At 39.7% G+C, this 26,375-nt stretch overlaps 1 protein-coding gene across 2 annotated transcripts in view; it reads right to left on the bottom strand.

The window, feature by feature from the left end:
- RELN (reelin) overlaps window positions 1-26,375 on the bottom strand; it is a 289,653-nt gene that overhangs the window by 200,259 nt on the left and 63,019 nt on the right. For both annotated transcript variants that reach the window (XM_065666462.1, XM_065666471.1), the window contains exon 3: window positions 9,206-9,341. In XM_065666462.1, the coding sequence (XP_065522534.1) occupies window positions 9,206-9,341 (136 nt within the window). The remainder of the gene's footprint in view (window positions 1-9,205; window positions 9,342-26,375) is intronic.

The following is a 26,375-nucleotide window of genomic DNA, read 5'->3' as shown; positions in this document are numbered from 1 at the left end:
TCCAAGCTTTCTCCTAGGTGATAACACTTTATCATAACAGAATGGAACAGAATTCTCACTGAGAGTTGCTATGATGGTGACCCCACTATTATGATGTCATTTCAGCATCCACCATTACACCATCACTATGTCATCATTATCATCAGAGCAGATGCCATTCTGATACCTGTCTGAGACTTCTGCTCCCATGACTGAGCTACTGCCCACCAGAAACTGCTGAGAACCCAATGTGTGAAGGCTGGCTAGACCAAAAGTCCTGTCTCTGCCCCAAGGAGCTCATAGGCCCACTGCTATGTCACAGACACAGTCTAAGTAATCACACCCAGTAAGATGCAAGTAGTGTAAAATTTTAATACAGCCATCATAGCCTTTTACCAGGGCAATTAAGGCAGATGTAATGACTTGGGAAATGGATGCATCACTAATTCTGAAAGTCAATGCTGTGTATCTCTCTTTCAGACTGTCTTTCTTACTTCCATGCTGGACAGAAGTTTTCAAAGCAGTGTTGTACAGGCCAGCAATAGACACCTGTTAAAATCTGATGGCTCTCGTCAGATGGACCCCAAGTCGGCTACTGTCTGAAAAGGCCACACTGTCCCTGGTAGAGGAGGAAGGGCACTCACCTCAGAGTGGCTATGTGCATCTGGTGATGCTGATGCCACTTACCAAGGGGATTTTCAAAAATGGTGTCTTCCAGGCCATAAGAGAAAAAGAAACAAACCAGACATGGTGCATTGGATTGAGGAATGAGTCTCCCCCTGGGGAATCATTCAGGAATGACTTCTGTTTTTCCATAGGACAAATAGAGCAAGACAGTGCCAAAAAAGGGGAAAAGCTATTAAAAGATTCTGGTTTAAACCTCTCTAATGTTAAGAATGAGAGAAAAAAAGACCCAAGGGAATTATTATTAAGTATTTAAATTACCTCTCTATATTTTCTCTTTTACCTGCCTAATAATGATTGTGTTAGAAACCTGGGGCAATGTTGACCTCAGGAGTCTTTGGCTTTGAAGGACAGAGCTCATGATCATATAAAGACCACAATACGATCACATACAGGCCACTGCACACGAGCAATGTCTGTATTCTGAATAACATCAAAAGAACTATCATTTATGAATACTGTCAAAAAAAATCAGATAGATACTATCAAATGTTTTCCTAGCACAAGACCATTCTGATGACATTTGTATATCGTATATACAGATGTTATAGAACAATTATTATAATTAAATTAAATTATTATAATTAATTTAATAATTCATAATTTAAATCCAGCCTGACCAATCTGGTGGTTGTCTATGATGGGGCTATGGAACTGATGGACAGGAGTAGAGTAGCTGATGTCATCTACCCGGACTTGTGCAAAGCGTTTGACACTGTCCCACACGACATCCTTGTCTCTAAATTGGCGAGACATCAATTTGATGGATGGACCACTCAGTGGATTAAGAACTGGCTGGATGGCCGCACACAAAGAGTTGTGGTCGATGGCTCAATGTCCAGCTGGAGACCAGTAACGAGTGGTGTCCCTCAGAGATCGGTGTTGGGACCGGTCTTGTTCAACATCTTTGCCAGTGACATGGACAGTTGGAGGGACATGAGGATGACCAGGGGGCTGGAGCACCTCCTGTATGAAGATAGGCTGAGAAAGTTGGGGCTGTTCAGCCTGGAGAAGAGAAGGCTGCGTGAAGACCTCATAGCAGCCTTCCAGTATCTGAAGGGGGCCTATAGGGATGCTGGAGAGGGACTCTTCATTAGGGACTGGAGTGATAGGACAAGGGGTAACGGGTTAAAACTTAAACAGGGGAAGTTTAGATTGGATATAAGGAAGAAGTTCTTTACTGTAAGGGTGGTGAGGCACTGGAATGGGTTGCCCAGGGAAGCTGTGAATGCCCCATCCCTGGCAGTGTTCAAGGCCAGGTTGGACAGAGCCTTGGGTGACATGGCTTAGCGGGAGGTATCCCTGCCTATGGCAGGGGGGTTGGAACTAGATGATCTTGAGGTCCTTTCCAACTCTAACTACTCTATGATTCTATAATTTATTATTTATTCTGTAATGCTTTGTATATAATACTATGATAATATTTTATGATTTATAATTATAAAGAGATTGAATTACATTTACTTCTATATCCACATATAAGAAAAATATAAATATTAATAGTAGACTTAAGTTTCTCAAACTAAGAAGGGAAGGATACTCCCTATTATTAAGTTAAACAATAATTAGACATCTTAGAGTTCACTCTGTCAGCAAGTTTGAGGTCATGATCACTCCAAATCCTCAAATCCAAATTTTCCCAGTATGTGGGCAGCAAAAGCTGATCTAATGCATTCTATATCTTCAAGTATAAGACTTTTTTCTTATTTGTTTTTAAACTTTTCTCAAACTGGATGCAAGGAGACCATCATAGCACAGAAAAAGGGAGAGGGATTTTGTTTTGTCTTATTGGATTTTCACATTCACTGTATCTAAGTTTTCACATTTTATTCACATACATGAAGTCTTGTTGAATAGTACTGCATGTCTACATAATACTTCATAGATCACCCTAGTAAAGCTCATCCAATAAGGCGATAAATGTAAGTTAACTTCTGTGAGCAAAATAAAGATGGAGCATTTTTATGTGTCCTCAGCTGCACACACAAACAAAGCAAAACTTTAAGCAAGTACTTCTGAAGGCACGAATTTTAAAAAATACATAAAGTGTTGTCTGTGCCTTTGATGACAGCACGGACACGCATGATTGCTCTGCTGGAACCAGGCCAGTGCCCAACATCCTGCAGTACTGAGCTCTTCACCAAGTTATTTAGTGATAGCCCATTGCAAGAAGTCAAGTACTTCCCAAAGAAGTATGCAGACAATACACTTATCTCAAACTCATTCATGCACTAGACACTTGTTGTATTATTCACTTGAGAGATGGCACTGAAATGATCAGATTCTCTCAGTCTTTCAGGGAGACATTCCAGAACTACAAAGGGCTTCAATGAGAGCACAGTGTCTGGATATACAGACTTGTCTGTAGTACTGAAATTTAGTTTCCTGAAGCATCTCTTACAGTTGTCCTCTGCCTTTGCCTGTAATCATATTTTTAGGCATTATAAGTTTACCCATACAGAATGTTTATTGCTCACTTCATTTAATACAGCCATTTCCAACAGAATGCATTACATTAAGTGTGCTTCTTCTAGGTTGTCATTTTGGAAGGTTTATTACTGACCAATTATTAGTAGCCAACAGGTATTTCATTCAATTCCTCTGTTATGCAGGAAAACCTAGTGGAAGCAAACTGCTGGAGTATGTGTAATATTTTTATAGTCTAGTCATGCTTTTAAAATTAAGCCACCTTGAGGAAAGGGGAAGAAAAAGCACCTCTTTGAATGAAACAAAGATTTACGTCGCTGATGAAATAAAATATGTTCTGAAAAATAACCCTGAGGTGAAATTTCAAAGAAAGAGAAACAAAGTTCAAGAGAGAATTTTAAACACAACTACTGATAACACAGATACTGATAACTGAACTGTGGATTGAGAATTGATGATCTCAAGCACAAAAATAATGGGTACATTGCTCAGAAAGGGAAGACAGTAAAACCTGATCTTTGCTTCTAGAACTGCCAAATGAACATTTGCAAGAAGGGAAGTAATTCTCCCCATGACTGTTTCATTATTTAGATAGTATCAGTAGAAAATGACTGAATTTCATTTTATTTCATGCAGGAGGTGCCAGAGTCCTATATGGAACCATGCCAAAATCTTAACAGAGTAGCCAAAGGCTATATTGAGCTGCCTTCTGCTACCAAACATTACAAGTACATTATATATTATATTTGTATCATATGAAGTAAAGAAACCATCCTAATATTGTATCATCTTACGTTTCTATTCTGGTGTTACACAATGTTGGTGAAAGCAGCATTTTATGCTTTTTGCTCATCTTTTGAATTAAGTTCAACTAACTTATCAATAGAATTTTCATGTGCTTTTATTTTTAATAGATGTTCACATACCCATTCTTTCTGTCTTTGTTGGTTCTGCTTTTCTTGTGTCTACACAGCATGAGGAGCTCAAAATAGCAAATAGTCAGTTTTCTGTAAGGTTGGAGAAAATGTTAAAAATTGAACATTCCTCTCATCAAAGTGAGCTTTTCGTAGGAGTATCAGATGTCTAAGAGAATATGAGACAACAGGCTTTACCTCTTACGAAAAAAGAAAAAAACCTGCAAGATTGTATGAACTTCACAAAGTTGCCTTTTTTATTCATATCTTTTAGCATATTGTAACTGTTCAGCAGCCCACTCATTGCAAATTCTTGACATAGACAAATCTACTGAATGTTGAGGGTGGTGGAGATGAAAAATTAATGTGCATGATTTTGCACAAAGTGCTTAATGTTTAGGCAGCTGAGTCTGTCTTGGTGGGATTCAGATCCAGATTCAATAAAGCTTAAAATAGGTGCCTTTATACAGGTCTACACAACAGCTAGGTAGTTAGTGATCCATTTTGGCCAGTGGAGACCTAGGGCTTGATGCATATGCCTAAATATATCTAAAATAACTTGGCACTTCCTAAGGAAACTGGCAGAGCTACAGAAACCCTCCAGACCTGCAGGTACCTCTCTCTTGATGTAGAACTGAATGTCAGGCCCTAGATACCCATCAAACCAGACTGCACCCCTGGTAACTCTCAAGGGAGTTACAGGAACACAGCTCACAGATAAATATCCACCTGGAGATACCTACATATACTATCTCCAGCTGAAAACAGCTAAAAACCCTTAGATGAGTGGAAAATCAGGTGCAACCAGCTTCCATCCTCCCTCGTGTTTTTCTTGCTTTGCGGTGAACACTTTTGAATACTCACCATCATGTTACGCTCTGTGCTACAATCTTCTGCTAACAGAGTTTCTGAAAACACCCAGAAGTCCTCACTGGTCATCTCCGTTTGCTTTACCACCATGCAAAATAGACGAAGCTCCAACAAAACTCATAGACAAGCTAAATCTAATTCTGCACAGTCAGTTGAGTCTATGCTGCTTGAGGTCATACTTAGAGGAGCCACAATGATCCCATGCACAGTGTTTACACTTCACTGGAAAATTAACGAACAGAAGATGAAGGAGGTAATCTGGGCACAACATCAAAATGGGACATGAAAGCAGAGCCAAGATCTGAATCAAATATTGGCTCGTGATTTTCAGAATGTTACACATAATGCTGATTGACAGTACAACAATGCCTCTGCCCAGGGAAGTGGAAAACCAAGCAAAGGAGTAATTTTTCTTCATAGTTCCACTAAAGTGGCATAGCAAAAAGGAACAATTGCTGATGATTTTTTCTTCTTTTTTTTCCACAAGGCAAAAGCGGGCAAGTTATAAGCAATATGGAAAAATAAGATGACTGCAACACTGGGCTAACGTCAGAACCGCCCTAACTGTAAACAAGGCCTGTATCTTATTTAGTGCCTTTACTACCCTTATCTCAAAGAGATTCTGCACCAATAAAATATCAGAAATATCCTGCTTTACCCTTATTTTGCAATAAAGAGTCGGAAGAGAATGGTAGAATTTAACTGAAGCAAGGAGCTTCACAAGACCCCAAAGTCAAGGCCGTGCATTATGGCATGCTTTTCAACTGACTGCAAACTGACTGCTATTCATAGCAATAACTAGGATGCAACAAACAATAATGTATTTCATTGTACAATTCTGTTTCATTATAAGAAATGAGGGATAAAAACTTATATGACTATATAATGAAGAGTTGAGTGATTATATATAAATACAAGGGACTTAAGGGACCTCAGTTCTGATAATCACTATTTCAGTTTCCTTCCCAGTTTTAATATCTGTGTGTATTATCATTGTGTATAGAGTAAACAGAATTGTGTATTTGATCTTGAAGATAAGCACCTATATTTCTTTCAAATGAATGAAAAAAACCAACAACCCAACCAACCCCCAAGCAAACACTAAACAGTGCTTTAAATGACAGTGTAGTTAAGTGGTTTACCAAGGGAATGTGATTCCTTCAGACAATACAGCCTTTTCCCACCCTGGCTAGAGGACTAATATAGCAAACCATGTAATCTTCTTGGATGTTTATTCAAGATTTCCATAATTATTGTTATAGGTTTTCTATGAATGTTTTAAATAGGTAACCAAGCCTCTCAATCACAGTCTTTATGTCTCGTAGTGTTTGTACAACATGGTATTTCAAGTTCATACATTTACACTATTGCCAGTTTCTGAAACAGGCTGAAACACATGGGCATGAAAAGACCAGTTCTGGAACAGGGTACTTCAGATTTCCCAGAAAGGAGTTCTATCATTAGGTGACTGCAGGAAAAAGCATACTCCTAGTGAAAAAACACATCTCCTTTCTTGAAAGTTTCTTCCAAGTTTCAACAGTTCAGCTGTCTGCCTCAGCATTTACTCCCAAGCCTTCTCCAGGAGCTGTGCTGTGAACCAGCTGCTCCTGCTTCAGAAGTGATGCGTGTGTGCCCTGCCTCAGCAGCCACAGCTCTTTTACCTCTGTCTTCATAAGGGGACACCATCACAGCTATTCCCATTCCATCTTAGCCATTTGCACGATAAGCTGTACTAACTATATGTCAAATAATATAGGATTGTGCCACTTGGTACTTTCAAAGACTTCTAAATGAACAGAATTTTAAAATCAGTTGTGATGGGTCACCTGTCTTACATGGGTCATTAGGCACGTCCTACAGACTAGGGCAGAGAGCATTAGAGAAGTCCAGCCCACTATTAATAGAGGTTATAGTGGATATATGTATAGACACAATCTATATAATAGGACACATTAAAGCATGTGTTCAATGACTAGCGAAAGTGTCTATATAAGAAAAATACTTAGTTTCTGAAGTAAATTCGATAGAAGTCATTCTATTTTATACAGTAGCTGGAACTTCTGCAATAAACCATTCTAATGGTCAAAACACAATATGCTTTTGCAATTTAGGTCAGCTTTGTCACTTTTACAAACTAGTAGGTTAAGCCTTCTATAAAACAACAGGCTTAACAACCTAAGATGTAACCCAGCATGCTACTATTATCCCCCCCGACAGGCTGAGCTTTAACTAGGTTAGCATGAGCTTAGAGCACAAATTACAGACAGTGAAACCTAGGCTGAAGGATTATGAAGATAGTGTTTTACAAATTTGCAGATAATCAGGGAAATGATTTGTTAGTGTAAAAGAGGACCTACTATTTTTTGGTAGTAAAGAACAGTTACAGATCCTAGCAACTTGCTTAGGAGCCCCTGATGCTCAGTACCTGCATAAAAATGTACTAAGTTACTGCTAAGAAAACTGTTCGTCAATTAATGATTCATTTCAGCTTTTATTTTTCTCAGCTCATCCAGCGGTATCTATGGTGAACAAATACTAAAGGATTACACTGAGATGTATTATAGGGACAACCGCAGATTTCTGTGTTTCTTCTAGAAGCATATTTTCTAAAATACTTCTAAATATTTATTTATTAGCCACAATAAGGTATTTTGTCAAAAAAAAAAAAAAAAAAAAGAAGAAAATAAACAGTTTGTGCACGATTGCTGTAAAAAAATGGCCATTTCCTGACTTTGCTAAGGAGGAGGATGGGCTGCCATCATCACCACCCAAATCTAGTTTCTTATGGGTTCAGTCTTTTTCAGGACTGAGCTCTAGAAAAGCACACCAGAAAACATGGTTGAAGTGAAAGGGAATTTTGCCTATGACATCTACAGGGTTATGGCTTCCCTCTGTCATGTCTATCCTCCCAGTTGATGCCAGAGGCAGGTCAATAGTATGTGCGGTTAAAAAGTAGCCGTGCACTGGCCTCTGGGAGATTTGCCTGGTGACCCTTGTCCAGTTCCTCCCAAGAAATGTCCAGGGAGAGGTATCTACACTGCAAAAATCACACACCAAAGCCAGTGATAATTAATAACCTTATTACTCATCCCCAGAGAGGTCAAAGACTAATAAGCTGAACTGAATCACAGGTGTATTGGCAACAAACAACAAAGGAAACTGTTCCCTATATTGCACTGCTGTTAAAGTCTATAAATTCAAGTAACTTTTGTAAATATTCTTAATTTATATGAAACTAAACTTCAATTAAAATTATTTTAATTTATATTAAATTTAAATTAGACTGGTAGTCTCAAGTGTCAAAAAATCTTGTTTAAGTTACTTATTTGGAACAGAAGAGCTAACAGAGACAAAAAAGGTAAAGCCAAACTGGAAACCAGAGAACAGGGTAAGGGAGTCAGAGTAACACCATGCAAAAAAAAAATAGCTTTATTTACTGCCACTTGTGATTTAGTAGGCAGGGGAAACAACAGCTGAGGCAAGAAAGTGTAGGCAGCTGAGGAAAAATTGAGGAGGAGGAGGATTAGAGGTAAAACATATTCCTCCTCCTTTCATTTCCTTCAGCTGATGATCATGTTTACCCAAAAGTCCTTCAGCCCAGTGTGATCCTGGAGTAAACACTGACTTCAGAGAAGCTGAGCCTTCCCACTCTTGTCTGAATTTGATCTACAGGACACCAAACTGATATAACTGCATCATTTTTCGCACTCAGACAACTATCACCCATAGAGCATCCTTATTCCATAAGGTGAGGCAGTCTGTAAAACCCCTGAGACTGATGGACCCTGGGAGCTGCTGTGCTACTGTACTCCCCAGTGCAAGATTAGATGTCTCAGCCCTGTCAGTTTCATGGATATCAAGGGCAGACAGTTTCAGTGTCTGTACCCAAGTTGCTGTTATATGTATGCGTACCTCCATGCTACAAATTACAGTCAAGAACAAATTCATATCTCTGCTACATATGTTCTGCACACAGCAGAATGGCTAAGGACTTTACTAACATAGTGCAAACACCATCATTTCTGAAGAGGTGTATTATGGCTTATACAAACAGATTGGATTTCCAAAACTGTTCAGTGCTGACTTAACTCGGTTTCCACTGAAGTCAATGATGAGCCTTCTGTAAACTTGTCAAGATAGGCAAACACTCACTGCCTGAGAAAATATGCCTTTAATTTCAATTAAATGGGAATTAGCAGTTGTAGCAATACTTGTGTTTGTATAGAACTATTTGTCAGCAGTACAAAATTGTGGTCCTAATGCAAGCAGGTTAGACCATTTCGTTAGCTCCAAAGTGATTATCTATTCATAGGCTTCCTGTGCATACGTACATGAAGTTGACACAGCCTGTCCCCGCAGGTGGAGCAATCCAAACAAAACTGAGGTTCGTAGTCGGGAGATGGCTCACGTGTGATGCAACCACACTGCACATGAACTGGTTTCCAAACTGGTGGTCAGACATAATTCCTACAAGACAGACACAGGGGAGACAAACAGTAACACGTTTTAATGGCTCATTGCAAGGTGCTAACAGACTGAGAAATACATCTGCCATGTGTTTCATCATTGCAACACACCATGGAGAGAAACATCATGGAGTGCAACATCATGGAGTGAAAAAAAACCCAAGAGTATGCCATTGAGTAATTAGAATTAATGCCAGTGAAAACACTGGAGCTGGCCTTTGCTTGGGCCAAGGCTGACTTTGTATTTATTACAAGGCTCCATGTATTTATTACTGTTATTCTTCATGAGACCAATACCAGAGGAATTATTTGCATTTTCAAAGGAGGAGCTGGATTGCAGCTGCTGTAAATCAATATTATTCTATTACCTGATTTACACCCATTTAAGATCTAAAAGACAATAAATCTTGACAGAAAAAAATGCTATGTTTTAAAATTTAAAATTAATCTTTTAGAGAAAGGTGTATTCTCTTAGTAGACAGACACAGGTATTTGGAAAAAAAACAGTTGAGCCTGATCATGAACTCTTCTAACCTGAAATAAAAGCAGCAACCTTCAGCAGTTTTACCAGTATGCATTCCTTTGATTTTTTTGAATCAGCCTCTAATACATGGATGAATGTAAATGTCATCTATTTATGCTTCCTTCAGGAATTCACTGCAGTTCATCATTAAACAAAAGAACTGTATTTTTAAACAAAAAAACTCCAATATCCGACAGCAATCTTCTCCCCCTCAGAGCCCTTCTGTGGTTTTCTACAAACAAATGCAAACTGTTGTTTGTTTAACACCCTTTAGCTAAAAGTAAGTCAATCTCAAGTGGATTACTACACCTTTAATCCTAGTACATTAAACAGTAAATGTTGAAATATTCTCTTGAATGCACTTATCAGAAGGAAATGCCTTGTTCCAGGTTACTTCATTATTGAACCTTCAGTTCAGAAAATACTGACGGGGGCTGAAACACTGTTTATAGGATCAAGAGGAAAAACAAATGGTAGTAGGTACCTCCATGTTCAACAAGGTCACTGTTAGCTACTAAGTGATTGTGTCTCAGAAAGTTTATAGTGGCTGGTATTTCTTATATTTACTTTTTGCAATTCAAACAACACCATAGAAATAAAACCCATCTCTGCCTCCCAGACTCCTCTACAACTATTTTTGATGGTAATTCTGTAATGCAAAGCCAGAAATGTCTCTTAACCCCTGACAGATCCAGGGGTGGAAGGAGTTTGCAAGTGAGATTTCCACTAAGAAGGGGGACAAATCCTTCTTAATGCAAACACGCTGCTCCACATGGTGCCTCTCCAGGGACTGCCATGCCAGCAGCATGCTGTTCCAGGGAGGGGGCGTCTCACAAGCAAACCATTCACTATGTTATAGATCAGAAGCAACCAATGAGAAACACAGACTATAGTGTTATACGCTATTTATCTTGAGGACTGTTAAATTCAAAACCACCTTCAATTTTTGGGGGGAAGAAATGACACCATAGTGAGTTTAAGTAACCTATCCCATGAACATCAAGAGGCAGTGGATGATGGCAGTGATACTGTATCTTTTACAAGCGACCACAACCTTCTCACTCAGGCTTTTTCAGTTAGTTCACCACTGAAGTATACACATGAGGTTTTCCATCATTTGCACAGTTACACCTTTCAGCTCAAATCCCCAAGCAACGCCGAAGCTCATCCGGTCAGGATGGTCACAAAGAAAGCTCAGGCTCCCCACAGGGGAGCTTCTTTTCTGGAGAGCAATAGAGGGAAATCCAGGGAGATGGTACTTTCCTGACTCTTGTTTATTGCAAGACACTAGATGCAGATGAGGTCTGGCCACCTCTTGCCATACTGTGCTGCCATTTTAAGTACAGTACTATTTACATTCCTTGGCTAACTGGGAGGGGTTGCATTAACACACTCAAAGAAACTCATTTGACTGGAGCCAGTCACTGCCCCAGTCTCACTGTTGAAATCTATCCAGTGGTGCCCTGCTGAGACAGATGTGTCCAATAAAATGTCCAGAGAGGTCACTTGCTGGGTAGAGCGGTATTTAGGCAATTAGACTTTGCTGAGGGTGAAAGGTGGCAAGTCTGATTCTTTCCCAAAGTTGTGGGTCTTGTCCCTCTCTCTTTGAAGTTTGTCCTCAAGCCAGTGACTTCAGTGATGTGGGCTGTGGTCTCTGGGAATGATGCGGAGCACCAGCTCTCATCTATCATCATCTCTGGCTGCACAGTGGGAAACAGAGTGAGCCACAGACTTTATCAGGTTAATTAAATAACAGATGCTGTCAGGGGCAAAAGGGAAACAACCCTTCAGTTTGAAGAAATCCCCCTTTCTCTAGAGCCAGCCAAATGCAAGCGGGGACAAAGACTGCCTTACCACATCCCCCAGCCGGGGAACAGGCACACCAGCTTGGGAAATGTGACCACTTCCCTCCTTGGCAGCAACTTGCGAGTTAATGAATTCCCTAGGTTTCAGGCAGTAGACTGCAAAAATGTGTCTTATACATCAAACACATACAACATCTGTGGAGAATTTCTTTTTCCTTTGATTTACAGTTTAAAAAAAGAACAATTTTGCAGTGACTAGAATAAATTCTAAACAATGAAAAAAACAACTCATTCAAATTTTTGCAGAAAGAAGTCAATGAATTGCACAGCGAATGTTCAAAGTCCAGTTTTATAATCCTACCGCCATTTTTTTCTTTGTATTTTACTAAAAATTTATTTTGATAATTTTTACAGCTCTCCTCATCTGCTGGACCTTTACTGGGTTCATCAACATCATCTTGGAGTTCAGAACCTTCAGGACATTTTACATCAATTAAATACTGACATTTCAGCGAGTGAGTGATATCAAAAAAATGTTTTTGATGCTTAAACCCCAAGTTTGCTGCTGAAAAGGTGAACATAGAAAAAGCAAAAATGCCCAAAATGGAGCAATGCAATCAATACTAAGAACTCACTAAATTAAGGAAGAATGTAAATTACATTCTAAAGAATGTAATCTCCCTTCTTGCTTCCAGTCTTTTGCAGTAACCCGGCAAGCGGCTTCCCAAACTGAATGTTTACCCCATAACAAATCAAAGGATAAATATGAATCAGCATTCTGCTGCTGCTGCTGCAAAAAAAATGACATTAATACAAGACAAGCCTGATTATATAGCAGCTCTCAGAACAAAACTGTACCCTACATGCACCTCAGATTCAAATACAGAGCATGCCTTCTTTAAGGTGCTCGGCTCCAGTCAACACTGTTCTGCAAACATTCCCTCTGTCTGTTGACCAGTGCAACCATGTGCGTTCAAGCCTAGTGTTCATTAAAATAATAATCCTAAGGTAAAATTTTAATATTTGTCTTTCTAAAACTCTATAAACACTTCTGCAAATAATCAGGTGTTTCCATGTGACCTGAATACTGAAATGTTCAAAGGTTTGTGACAGCTACACATCCACAGCTCTAAAACATGCTAGGTGCAAAGATGCCCTGAGCATCTCTCTGAACTCCTATTCTCTTGGGTTTTTACAGTGTGCAGTTAGCACACTGACGTGTTTTAGACATCTGCATTTTCTAGATTCTCCATCCCTTAAAATTTCTGAGGCTTTTGCAGTCTCAGTATAATCATTTAAATCCCAGACATGCTTTGTACCTGGCAACAACACTGCTGGGAGAGATACTAGACATGGTCCGTCCCTCTTGAGATTTAACTGCTTTTATTGTGCAAACCTTTTTAAATGTGCTTAGCCCTATTCAGCACTATCTATCATCACTGAATCAAAGAACTTCTATGTAAAGAGATTTCAAGAGATAGATTAAATACAAGAAATTCAGAAATCCAGGGATAGAGAAAAAAATATTACATGAAAAGTATCTGGTAAAGTCAGATGACAAATATATAGCTTCAATCTTTACATGTTAATGATAATCCAAACCACTGCACGGAAATATTCTGCCTCTTTTTTAAGGTGGCATACAGGAAGATGAGCGAGATGTAAAGATGCTGCTTCAAGTGGTCCATAAATGGCTAAGCACAAGTGCAGTTCCAGAGCTCCTCACTACTATCACCTTGTTGTATAGCTTCTCCAAAAGGGAGAGCTATAGAAGATAGGAACTACTCTCCCAGCTGGGCCCCCAGAAGCCAAAAGATTATCTTTTCTAACGGTAGAGCTTGGAAAGCATCTAATGTGGCAGACAAATATAATAAGATTCACATCATTTTCTGCTTTCTAAGTCCGAGAAATGTGGACCTGTAATACTCCTGACTTACAACATGACATATCCTCCTTAGGAAACAGTTTCCTAAATCAGAACTTTATACAAAAAGCTCTGCATGTCAAGGTCCTTGGTAAAGCATTCACTGAGGCTGTCTTAATAGACTTTGCAACACTGAACCAGATGTTAGGTAGTCTACCACTTCGTGTTTATTATATGAAATAATATCAAGGGAGAGTGTTAATGTTAAATACAGGTGTAAAATGAACGATCGCGTCTTTTATTGCTGCCTCTAAACTGATTATCTGCTATATGTTTCCATTTTCAAAGTTATACATGAGTAACAGCAAAATGCCAAACATAAAATATTGATTAAATACCAAGAAAACAAAGCTGTAAGCAACCAAATCACTCTAGGATCTCTGGGAAAGTAATCGGTCCTGATTAGTAGATATTACTTTTAAGTAAGAAACACTTTCAAGTTAGATTTTCCATGATGTAAAAATGAAGTACGTAGTCCTAGAAATAGGTTTTTCCTATAGGAAACAGAACTGGTGACCTATGTTTGCCACACAGGCTCTAGCATCTCGACAGGTGATCCATAAACCCACAAGCTAAGCATTGTTTTGCTTAGTGTCACAAAGCAGTGAGTGATGTAATCTGGACTGTGCCAGAATACACCTTCCATGCTGAATCCCATGCTAAACTGGCCAAAGCAGAAGCTGCATCTTGCTTCTTCCATGCAGCACCAGTGATTTGTTCTGAGAGGGGATGGAGGGCATTCCTCTCTTTTTTTCCAAAATGGAAAGATGCTGTAGCTACATTTTTTATAATGATCTATCACTTAAAGCAATCATTTTGGCAGAGAGCTTATGCCCATAGTCTCTTCTTCCCAGAAGCACATGGTCTGTATGAAGTTGAAAATTAACTGTATATAGGGGTCCCCCCACTCTCCTGTTGCGTGTAAGACCGCACTATACAGATGCAAGAGTGCTGGGACAAGTGACGTAGCTTGGTGGATAGTAGCAAGGAGCCTGACTTTTTAGTAAAGTCCCATTGGACAAGTCTCCAGGACCACTGCAGGAACAGGGTTCTCCTGCAAGTTAAGAGAAAGTCGTGTACCTCTCAATATCACTTGACTAAGCAACAGAGGTTGCGGCACAGTTGGGCAGGTAGATGGCAAGACCTGAATTCACAGAAATCCAAGTGCAGGCCCTAAGGAAGATTTTAGGCTAAAATCTATTCAATGAATGAATGTAGACACCAAGTGCATTTTACAGCTGCTGAAGCTGCAGCTTTAGAACACATTTTCAGAGCTGGGCCCCCCTTTGTTCTAGGTCTCTTTGGATGTTTAAAGGACCTTTTTGATCCTGGCTGAACACCTCCCTGCTGAAGCAAAGCGGTGAATGAATTTCTTTCTTTGCTTTGCTTGTGTGCAGCTTTTGCTTTACCTGTTAAACTGCCTTTATCTCAACCCATTCTCTTCCCTGCCCCACTGGAGGGAAAGTGAGCTATTGGCTGTGCGGGGCTGAGCTGCCAGCTGGGGTTAAACCACTACAAAATGAAATGCATGTTTTCCCTGAATGCTATAGGGAGTGAAATAATGCTTTATTTTAGTTACTGGAAGAATACTGAAGCAACATCCTAAAACGTTATCAACCCTTTTCAGGACTCTGAAACGCAAGTCTTAAAACTCTTTAGAAAACCAGTGGTAGGAAGAAAATCAAATTTCTTTGTGTTAAAAACCCAACAAATAAACAAACAACAAAAACCCCAAACAAATATGTTTAAGAAAAAAATCAGTAGTCCATGTTAAAAAGGACAGTTAGGAGTAAAGAAATATGTGGAGATGGTAACTATAATTTATAAAACAGGAACACGTATGTATAGTTACAAGTTTACACAGTTTCTACTCAAAGTAGCCATCTGAAAGCAGCTGAACTACCCCTGCAAGTTCCTTTCAAACTGAGTAAAGGTGCAGCATCTGGCCCCAAGTGAACGGCATCCACCTAGCTAAAATATGCTGTTGCTGATTGATTTTTGGGGGATGAATTCATTCTGCTTCACAGGAAAAACACGTCTCTTTTGATAGAATATAACAGACTGCTAAAGCACTTGGTGGCCTTTGTGATCAATTAAGGGTCAGGATGGTTTGATAAATAATTAAATAGTATGAGGAAAGAAAAGACCAGCAACTGTCAGATACATTCTACCACCCGGCAATATATCACCTTTATCTTTCTTGAAGTCATGTGCTTGTTTCACTATTATTATTACTGTTTCATTATTAAATAATATATCATCTCAGCATATGCAGTGTTGGGGAATATAACACCCACAGGCTAATAAGAATACTAGAAAAAGAACGGATATATGTATAACAACTTAATAAAGTCTCACTAAAATCCATAACTCTTTTTGTGGTCAACAGATAAATAGAGCCTGAATACCACAACCTGATTCCTGGGGGAAAACTGCTATGCTGAAGTGACTCAGACCTGGGACAAGAAGCATGGGGTTTATAAAATTTTACTATGTATATAAAATTTAAATGTGTTTTCTTGTTAGTTCTGAAAACAACAAATTATTCTAAATTCACATTTGAATTACATTCACAATTTGGGATCCAGGTATTCAGCAGATCAGATTAGGGCATTTAGGTGATACAAAGAGCAGTGGTTTATGTTCACATTCTTTTTAACACTTACTGAAGCAAGCACTTCACTAGTAACACTGGTTTGCAGGAAAAAAAATGTTCAGATTGATGAAAATTTGCTCGGAAAGAAGATTTTTTTTGCTTAATCTTTCTTATAATGTTCTACTTTTAAAGGATTGTTAATCAAAACTTTGGAGCGGCTTTTTGTTAGAAACCACTTAGGGGTATAATTTCATCTCAGGGATTTATGAGTCCCAGTCTCATTACACCTAACAGGAGCTACACATATGGAAATTGTGGTGCACGGGGAGGAGAATATCCCCTTTCATTTGCATAATTCCCCAAGACACTGAATGAGCCCCTTGTGTAATGTGCGATATGGCTGCTTGAGTCAGGGGGATGGGAATGGTGAGACCCTGGCCTGCAGTGTGCTGTGGTTTTAGGGTGGCCATTGTCAGGGTGGATGAGGGGACAATTTACAGCTGAAGTCTAAGCGCTCCATAGAGAGCAACATGGTATTAAGTGCTCCAAGGCAAGTAGATTTAGTAACAGTAAACAGGGACCAGCAGTAATATAAATAGAAAATGCTAATAAGCTACTGTGTTGCTGAAATACAGAAGAAAAAGATCTCTTTCAAAGGCTTGAGCCAAAATCTATTTTAAATGTTTTCCTAACAGCCCCATCATGTTTTATAATAGCAACTTTTCTGTTTTGCTTTATAGAAACCTATTAGGCCAATACCTTCATTCTGTACTAAATATTCATAGGTCTGGTTTAGCAATGTATTCCAGTTTACTCTTTTGCAGAAAAGCAGCTGTTCCTGGTTTGCATCCACCTTTTTTTTCCCCCTGTTATTGCATTTGGTTGGTGTCTCATCCATATGAGCAACTCTTGTACAACTTCACCAAAATACCATATTGTTCTGAATCTTTACACTTTGCAAACCTTAATATGGGTCCCAGGAGCCAAACATCAGAGACACCGCTTGATAGGTTTTGTACCAGTGACAAATGTGACAAAGGACTACCCTGTTATCATGCCAGACATCTGCTCCCACTAGACTCATTCTGAAGGCCAGCAGTAACCACATCCTTCTCCCTACAGCAGTGTCAATTCACCAAGGCAGCACTGGTGTCCCTGGAATTGCCCCAAACTTGCTTTGGTAGAGGTGAAAAGGTAAGACTGCAAACCAGCAGTCTTAACTGACAAAACCACACTGACCCGATCACTTGAAGAAAGCCATGAACCAACCAAACCTCTCTGCTTACCAGTGCAAGTAACATCATGTGAAGCATCACTTTGCAAGAACTAGAAAACAGCTAGACAGCCCAATAAAAATGTAATTGTCCATACTCATCTATAACACACATAAGTCCTGATTGCAGCTATACGGCATCCTTTCCAAGGCAGTAGCTTCCGAAAAATATTCTTTAATGAACTAATCTTCACCCCAGGCTGTGCTGGGCTGCATGGTTTGCATTCTGACAGCACCCTTCTCTGGCTATACTGGTGCTGGTGACACATCCTGATATCCTGTTCGCTCTTCAATAGCCTAGTATGACTAATTGGGATAATGGCTTCATGGCTTTACCTACAAAACCCTAAATCTCTCTTTAATTTATTTTAAATTAACTTAATGGTTTCTGGCAGCAGTCTGCCTTGTAATGCATTTCTCTATTTTGATCCTTCGCCCGCAGACATATTTTGCATTTGCCCACATTTCTGTCACTGCCTCAGTCACTGAAGGACACACTCAGTGCCTGATATCTTCTTTGCACTTGCACCATCCCTAATTACACTTTACATCTCTGTTATTGACATTATTGGTGAACTCTGATGTTCTAAAGTTGCTGGCTTCCTCCAAACCAAATTAAGTCAGTAAAACCAATCAATAAGAATATACGAAACCAGAGGGACTACCATGGAAATCTTTTTCCAGACAGAGTATTTATGATGTATACACATCTCTTTCTGTTTTAGAGTAATGTCATGTTATTCTGTTAACAGAGTTATTCTGTTCTATTCCCCAATTCCTTATCTCAGATGATCTGAAAGTCAACTTGAAACCATGCATTATGAACAGATGTCACAGTATGCCCCTTACCAGTGTCGGCTGTAAAATCTTCACAGAACTGGCGACAGGAGGCAGCCTCTATCCAAAGCAGCAGTCTAGAGATGCTCCAGGTGTCCTGATCCCCTCCCCAAGGCTTGGTTTGGAGCAGCCTCAGCAATGCCTGCATTCAGGTGAGCTGTGTAAGGCTGAAATGACCTGTGGCATAGGCCAGTACCAGAGCCTCTGAGAGATTTTGGGGGCAGGGGTGTCTCATAAAAGCCTTTCCTATCTGCTCAGGAAAGACTGCATGCAGGGGCGACACATCTATGAGGGAAAAGTAAGTAACGGCAATGACACCAGGGGTGCGCACAGGGGGAAGAGGGGCAGAAGGTTTGATGTTCAGGTACTCATAAAGCTGGAGTTTGAAAACCAAAGTTTTTCCCTGCTACACACTTCTCACACTATCTTTCATCACCGAATAAAAAGTATCAGCTGTGATTTGCAGACTTCTGTGGTATTCTTGGCAAAAAAGAAAAATTCCTTTTCTACAAACACCCAAACAGTTGCTGTAATTTACTTTTTTGCGACTTTAACAACAGAAAACTGGAACTTGGTCACTGCAAAGTCTGCCAGTTGTTCCCTTTCCCTTGTGAAACGGACAATCATTTACTTTGCCTCCTGTTCTATCTTAAATAATTCAATAGTCCCACTGTTGGCAACTTCATACTGCATCTCCCCCACTGATCAGCAACGGATTATAATGTTGAGAGTATTTCACTAAGGAGCTACTAAAGAGCAGCATGCCCAGCAGTCTGAATTTCTGCCCACTAAAAGCAGAATGGTATCCATGAAAAAGAAAACTCCTCAGAAAACACGTTACAAGCTGATCAACATGAACAGCAGCAAAACTTTCAGGAAACAAAAGCTAAATACAAAACTTTACACACTAAAATAAGCAAGAATAATCACAGCCAACAAGCCCAGAGGGAGAGCAAATTATTTTGCTCATTCATTTCCATATTACTACTTTTAACTCTAACAAGAAAAATATCACTCATGAGAAAAAATCTGGTGCATTGCCCCCCAGCCATATGGTATATATTAAGACATACATACCACAGACAGAAAATTGTAACACCGCACTTTTATTTCTATCTGACAACACATACTGTCAGCTGAGAGTCACAAGCAGAGAACAAAGTAATTTTTCATTTCATCCCTTTGCCTGAAACTTACTGCTTCTAGACAAAACATTACCAATCCCAAATATGCAAGAGCACTTCCAGATCAGATATAAGAAAGGCAAATGAAAGCAAGCTACCAAGAACAGCAACCCTCTTGTAAATTATCAGTCAATGTAAACAGTAATTTTGGGGGAAAGACTGCTGCTACTGAAGTCTTTGTCCTCAAAAGAGCACCTTATGACTAAATATTAAAGGCTAATCTTCTGCATCCCATTTCACAGGATCTTAAAATATTGTCCTGGGAGTGCTGTAATGAAGCTGCTGTTGGGTCAGTGCAGCAGCAGGGCTCAGCTGTATCCCCAGGACCAATGCATGCCACTCCACGGAACTGGGAGAGCTGCAGCCCTCTCTCATATGCATCCTATGCATTTATGGGGATAAAAATTGAAATATAAAACAATATTCGCATCTGAAACCTAATCAATGTTCATGTGATAGCAGCTAATGCCACAATGTGTGCAAAAACTAAGCCTGCTTGGAAATAGCATGCTAGGGTGCTCCAGTACATGACCTCCAAGCTGTCCCACAGCTTTGATGGAAAGAAGAAACCTTTATAAAGAGCTATGGCAATATGAGTACAAAACCCATCAAATGATCCCCGGTAAGAGGTCTGAGCTGCATTTCAGGATCTTGGGCAGAAGTGGGAAAAAACATGTGGGCTCCAGGCTGTGACAAGCAGGGGGTGAGTGGGAGCAGAGCACTCTGGGTGCTCCTGCTGCGGTACTTCGAACTAGAGGATAATCTTTTTGCAATCTGACGAAATCAATAGGAAAGTGTGTGTCATAAAGGGAGAAATCTGACTTTCCATCTCCAGGACTCAACTACATGTTTTCTTGTTGAAGGCAGATTAACCCTTCAGAAAATGAGCAGGTTTCCTAATTTGCATTCATCTCAGCCTTGCCATGTATGTTAATTGAATTTCTTTCCCACTAGGACTTCCAGATACTTTGCAGTTGTAACTTTGCTCTCTCACACTATAACATCAGCTCTTACAAATAGCAGCCCTTCTTCACATGTTTGCGCTCTCTGTTCTGATACTGATGCTTTTCTTGGAAGGCATTTATTAATTTATGAATGGAGTTAGTGGTTCTGAATCTTGTTCCCCCCGTTGATAGAAAAGCTGGTATACAAGAGGATATTTCTGATAAATAATATACTTGCAAAATCCAAGTAGATTAGGGAGTTTCCAACTCATTACCAAGTATGCCAGACAGCTTGATCTGGAAAAAAAGGGGGAGTCTAAAGCTGGCGAACAGAGTATTATTTAGTGCAATGTCCAAATCATCACTGAGGAAGGAGACTGTACTGCATAAACTGCTTCTTGTGTGGACTGAAGGCGACCTTCCACACAGGTTAATCCAAAAGGCGACAGAGCCATTCTGGAGTGAGGCGGAATAGAGCACCATAGTGGCCTCCTGGGGAAGCTGCTCTGTGTCTAAAATTGAGCAAAGACATGGAGGAGTGGGGAATGCCCCTGTGTCCTGCTTCCCCCAAAAGTATTCATGGTAGAACATTTGTAATCAGTAATTGTGGCTGTAAGGAATGACGATATTCTCCATGCTTATAATACTGCCTGGTCTTTATTTTGCAGTTTATCTATCTCAAGGAATCACCATATTTCACTTTGAAATAATTTCCATAATCCATTTCCTATCTATTTTGCATGCAGGGTGTCCTGGCAATATGTCTAAAACTCAAGGGCTGCTGATACTCTTCATACAGGTGTATACGGATTTGTTTTTTTTAGCGACATGCAGGTTATTGTTACTTACACAGCCCTATGCAGTGAAGTATGGAGTACAGATAGCTCTTCGGAAATCACATCTAGGCTTAAAATAGCCATATTTTGACAACCGCAGAGAAATAACAACAATGGAAAGACCAAACCCATGCATCTTTCAACTTTTGAATACTTCTTTTTTCCTTGTTCCTTCTTAAATCATGCATTCAAGAGATTTTTTTTTTAAATAGCAAATAAAGGATATAAAGCATTTTATCACAGGCAAATACACAGACCCTCACACTGTGTGACCTAAGCCCAGATCTGTCCAACCCACATCGACAACTTATACCACTTGAACTATCTTACTATTAATTTTGGCTATCCTGAAGTCACTTCTCTGAATAATTAGACTCATGTGGGCATCTCCAAATTAGCTTTCTGCTGCTTAAGTCAGCTACTGATAAGAATATATAAAGTTGTAAAACTTTTGTAAAAAATTAAGTAAACACTTGAGCCATTTGCCCCTGATAACTCCCATGGGTATGGTCCAGACCACTTGAACCTCTACTTCAGATGCTTAATGAGCGAGTCCTCACTGTAAACAATTACACTCCTTTTATAAACAGCATGGAGAGATAGGCGCCTGTGATGGGCTCCAGAGAAGGCTACCTACAACTTGTGTCCTACTAGTTGCATGAAAATTTCAAGAATTGCTTGATAATACTAATTATGGAGCACATAAAACATATAAACATATCTAGAAATTAATATATGCAACAAAAAGATTGTGATTCCCTTCGGCTCGCCCTACAATACAATTAATTCCAAGAAAATAACAGAAAGAAATGTTTTTTCTTACTAGCAGTCACCTTTATTTTTGCATTGCGAAACAAATTCCCAGTATTCACTGCAGATGTGGCATTCAGAGATTTTAGATATTCTTATAACTAATTTCACTCACTGTGCAAACAGCAGTTTTCAGAGACGTAACGTGGGTGGATTGTTTTAGGAGAATTATACCATTAGGATTATCTACCTTAGTAAATTTAATTTAATTTAATTTAATTTAAATTTAATTTAATTTATAAGAGTTATTCAAAGATTGTCTTCAGAAGAACATTAAGGACAGCAAAAAGAAAAGCTGAAGTCAAGAGAGGTCAAGATAGTCTCTGAGTAGTGGTGGGTGAGGCAGGTTGGGTTTGGGGCTCTCTCTGGGGTGCTTTGAAATTATGAAGGTAACAAAAGATGCTATATTAATATAGGAAAGTTGAAACTAATCCTCAAGATAAATGCCCTATGAAAGAAACAAATCTTTGCTATTGAAGTGGAACATTTTAATGTGATGTGTCACTCATAAAAACAAACGAATGCCTATATTTAAGGCTGAGCCTGAAATACCTCAGACAATCTGGACAATAAAGTAGTAATTAAATGACTACATCTTTACAAGAATAGTTGTATATATAACTATATAATATACATATCAGTATAGGTCTTCTTACAGGGAAAATGAATAAGCTAGTACAGTATGAGATATCTTTATCCTTTTAGAATTGGATCTCTGCTAGAGAATGTAACAGTTTGATCACAGCTTCCTTCCCAGAGCTCCTGTTGTTACACCAGAACAATTTTTTTATGCATGAAATACATCTTACAATCCAGTATATAATAGCAAATTTTATTTTAGAGTTTCTGAGACTTCTGTCCAGATGAGATTTCCTGAAGGAAAGCCTTTCTTTGGTCTGATGATCTAAGCAGGAATAGCAGTACTTCTGCTTTGAGACTCATTTTTTCCCACAGAGCTTTACTGAACTATGATGTGGTTCTTCCTTATAACTACTCAAAGAAAGAACATCCCATTCTTCACTCCTTCCTGAAGGACCAACAACAGATTGTGCTACATCAAATGAAAAAATGCAGCTACGCCACGTACTGCAGCACATGCCAGGAAGGTTGACTGTGGATTGAAGTCTGACTCACCCACAAACTTTCATGCATTTTGTACAAACCATTAGTTCTAACTTCCCCAAACCCAGCATCCGACTTCTTGGATTGATTTTTCACAAGGAAGAAGCAGATACTCTTTCCTTTGAACAGCTGTGCCTCTGTTAGTTCCTTTGTCCTCGTGGCTACTTCTTCTTCACTCCCATTGCTTCAGCAAACTTACTTTCTCTCAAGCTCTTCACCATTCCGTTATTCATACACTCTTCCACATCTTACTACATGAGCTTCCATGCTCTGTATACCTCAAATATCCCTGTTCAAATTTGCTCTACAACTCATGCTTTCAACCCATTTCCTCAAGTAGCTCTGAAAAATCCTCACTAGAGAACCACAGAAGAAAGCTATCTTCACCTATCTTCTTGATAAGAAATGGACCCAAGAAAATATCAAGCAGCTAATTCCAAAGCAAACTACCAGGACTCATGAAATCCAGTATATATTGGAAGGACAGGGGTTTCTCTCTCACTGATCTCAGAACACTGTGCTCACAAAATCCAAGAGCTTCTGTACATACTTGTCAAGTCCTCAAGCAACTTCTGGAACTAAAATGATCCACAAAGAAGGAAAAATGTCCCTTCATTGCAATGTGCCATCATCAAAAGAGCACTCTTCCCTACACTGTGCAGCCATTTGGATGAAAATGAAGTCTGCAGACTTCCAGTTTGGTTCACAACAATTGCTGATTCCCTTTGTTTTATTCCCATTATTTGAAGGGCCTTGATGTTTTCAGTGTCATCTAAACATAACTGGCCTATGCTGTAATTAAACTTTGATCAGATTTTTAATGGGATCTCAGAGGAAAACAGTATTTGACTAACTTGTATTATTCTGCATGTATTAATCAAGTGAATTCTTCTCGAACTGCCTGAATTTCACATAATAAATGCTCTTCTCCATTGTTAATTAGCAGAGCGGGAAAATGACAGAATCTGTTTTCACTGGAATAATACTTTTGTAGCCAGAATATTCTGAAACTTTTAATTTTGTCAACTCTGATTCACTTAGTTTCAGGATTTTTAGCCATTACTAAGTCACGTAAAAATGCAGTATCCGTATATTCAAAAACAGTCCCAAACAATAACAAACCATACAGTTATGGCACATTAAGAGCTTGAATTGCTAAGGCCAGATGTTCCTTATAAATCACCATTAAAGAGCACTTCCATGAACATTGCTGTTAGCATCTTAACCAGTAATCAGGAAGCAGATCTAAAATCACTAACTGCAACCCTTTCTGAATGATGCACATGTTGGCCAAGTTGAAACAAATCTTGAGTCAGATTAGTCATATGGAGTCTGGTAAATAAAGTCTGCCTTAAAACCAGCACAAAACAAAACAGAACCCCCACAAACATGCAGGGACGATGAAGCTTTCAATGGCAAGGGTCTGCAGGAGGAAGAGATTTCCCCCAAAGCCTAGGTGTCCTTGCAGAACCATGTCACCACTCCGCAGACTGAAGAGGAAAGACCCATTATATCAGGAGAAACACTGGAGCCAAGGCAGCCCAATCTGCTTCCCGCATAACAACTAGTACAACTGAGAAGAGGTGATGGGTAATAGTAGTAGGCAACTCTGTGATATGGAGGCACCCATTTGCCAGCCAGCTGAAATGTAAGGAGCTCTGCCTGGGGATGTATAAGTTGAGTGAGAGTTTAGGGGTCAGGATTAAAGGGAGGGCAGGGACAGGTGGCATAACTGTGGGGCACACAGGAAGGTGAAGAAGTCAGACTGACCAGAAAAGGGGAAGAGTAAACCCCCATTTTTAAAAAGGTAAAAAAGGAAGATGCAGGAAACTACAGGACAGTCAGTCACACCACAGTGCCTGGCAAGATCATGGAGCAGATCCTCCCGGAACTGTGTTGAAACACATGGAGGAGATTGGTGACAGCCAACATGGCCAGTGCAAACCTCATGAAATTCAGCAAGGCCAAGTGCAAGGGGGTCAGGTCAATCCCAAGCACAAACACAGGCTGGGCAGAGACTGGATTGAGAGTAGCCCTGAAGAGAAGGACTTGGGGATGCTGGTTGATGATCAGCTCAACATGACGCAGCAGTGTGGGCTCACAGCCCAGAAAGCCAACCTTATTCTGGGCTGCATCAAAAGGAAGATGGCCAGCACATGGAGGGATTCTACTCCTCTACTCAGTTCTTGTGAGACCCAACTGGAGTACTGTGTTCAGCTCTGAGGTCCTCAGCATAAGAAGGAGGATGGAGAGAGTCCAGAGAAGGGACACAGAGATGACCAGAGGGCTGGAGCACCTCTCCTATGAAGACAGACTGAAAGAGTTGGTATTGTTCAGCCAGAAGAAAAGGCAGCTGTGTGGAGACCGTAGAGCAGCCCTTCCAGTACCTAAAATGGGCTTACAACAGATCTGGAGAGGGACTTTTTACAAGGGCTGGTAGGGATAGGACAAGGGGGAACAGCTTTAAACTGAAAGACGGTAGATTTAGATTAGCCATTGGGAAGAAGTTCTTTACTGTAAGGATGGTGAGGCACTGGAATAGGTTGCCCAGAGAAGCTGCACATACACTATCCTTGCAAGCTGTGAAGCTCAAAGCTTGAAAGACCAGGTTGGATGGGGCTTTGAGGAACCTGGTCTAATGGAAGGCATTCCTACCCATGGCAGGTGACTTGGAACTAGATTATCTTTAAGGTCCCTTTCAATGCAAATCATTTTATGAGTCTCTTCCAAACCATTCTATGATTCTCTGAATTGAGGCTACAAGAATACATATTGCTGGAGTTCACATTTTTAGAAGGAAGCTGAAAATCGCTACAATCTGGAAGAAGGCTAATCTGCCTTATACCTGCTTAGATATAAAAAAGATTCCTTATACTAAAAAAAAAAAAAAAAATAATGTTCGATCTCCATAAGTTACGATTTATTTCTTGAAGTTGAGAAGTGATTTATTTCAGTAGGTAAGTCTCCTAACAAAAAGAAAATATCTCCTAACAAAGGACTTTCAGACGGCCCATAAAAGACACAGCAAGAACCAGCTCCTGGAAGCTCAAATGTGACACAATGAAATTAGAAATTAGGCACCTTTTTAAACAGAGTATGATTAAAAACCAGAAACAAAGTATACAAAGTAGAATCTTTGCCTCTTGTAGAAAGTGTACAGTCACACACTTTAGATAATAAC

Source organism: Lathamus discolor, chromosome 1 (genome assembly GCF_037157495.1).
Source record: "Lathamus discolor isolate bLatDis1 chromosome 1, bLatDis1.hap1, whole genome shotgun sequence".
NCBI classification, from domain to species: Eukaryota; Metazoa; Chordata; class Aves; order Psittaciformes; family Psittacidae; genus Lathamus; species Lathamus discolor.
The sequence above is the reverse complement of the archived record's forward strand: the minus strand, read 5'-3'. Positions and strand labels throughout refer to the sequence as shown.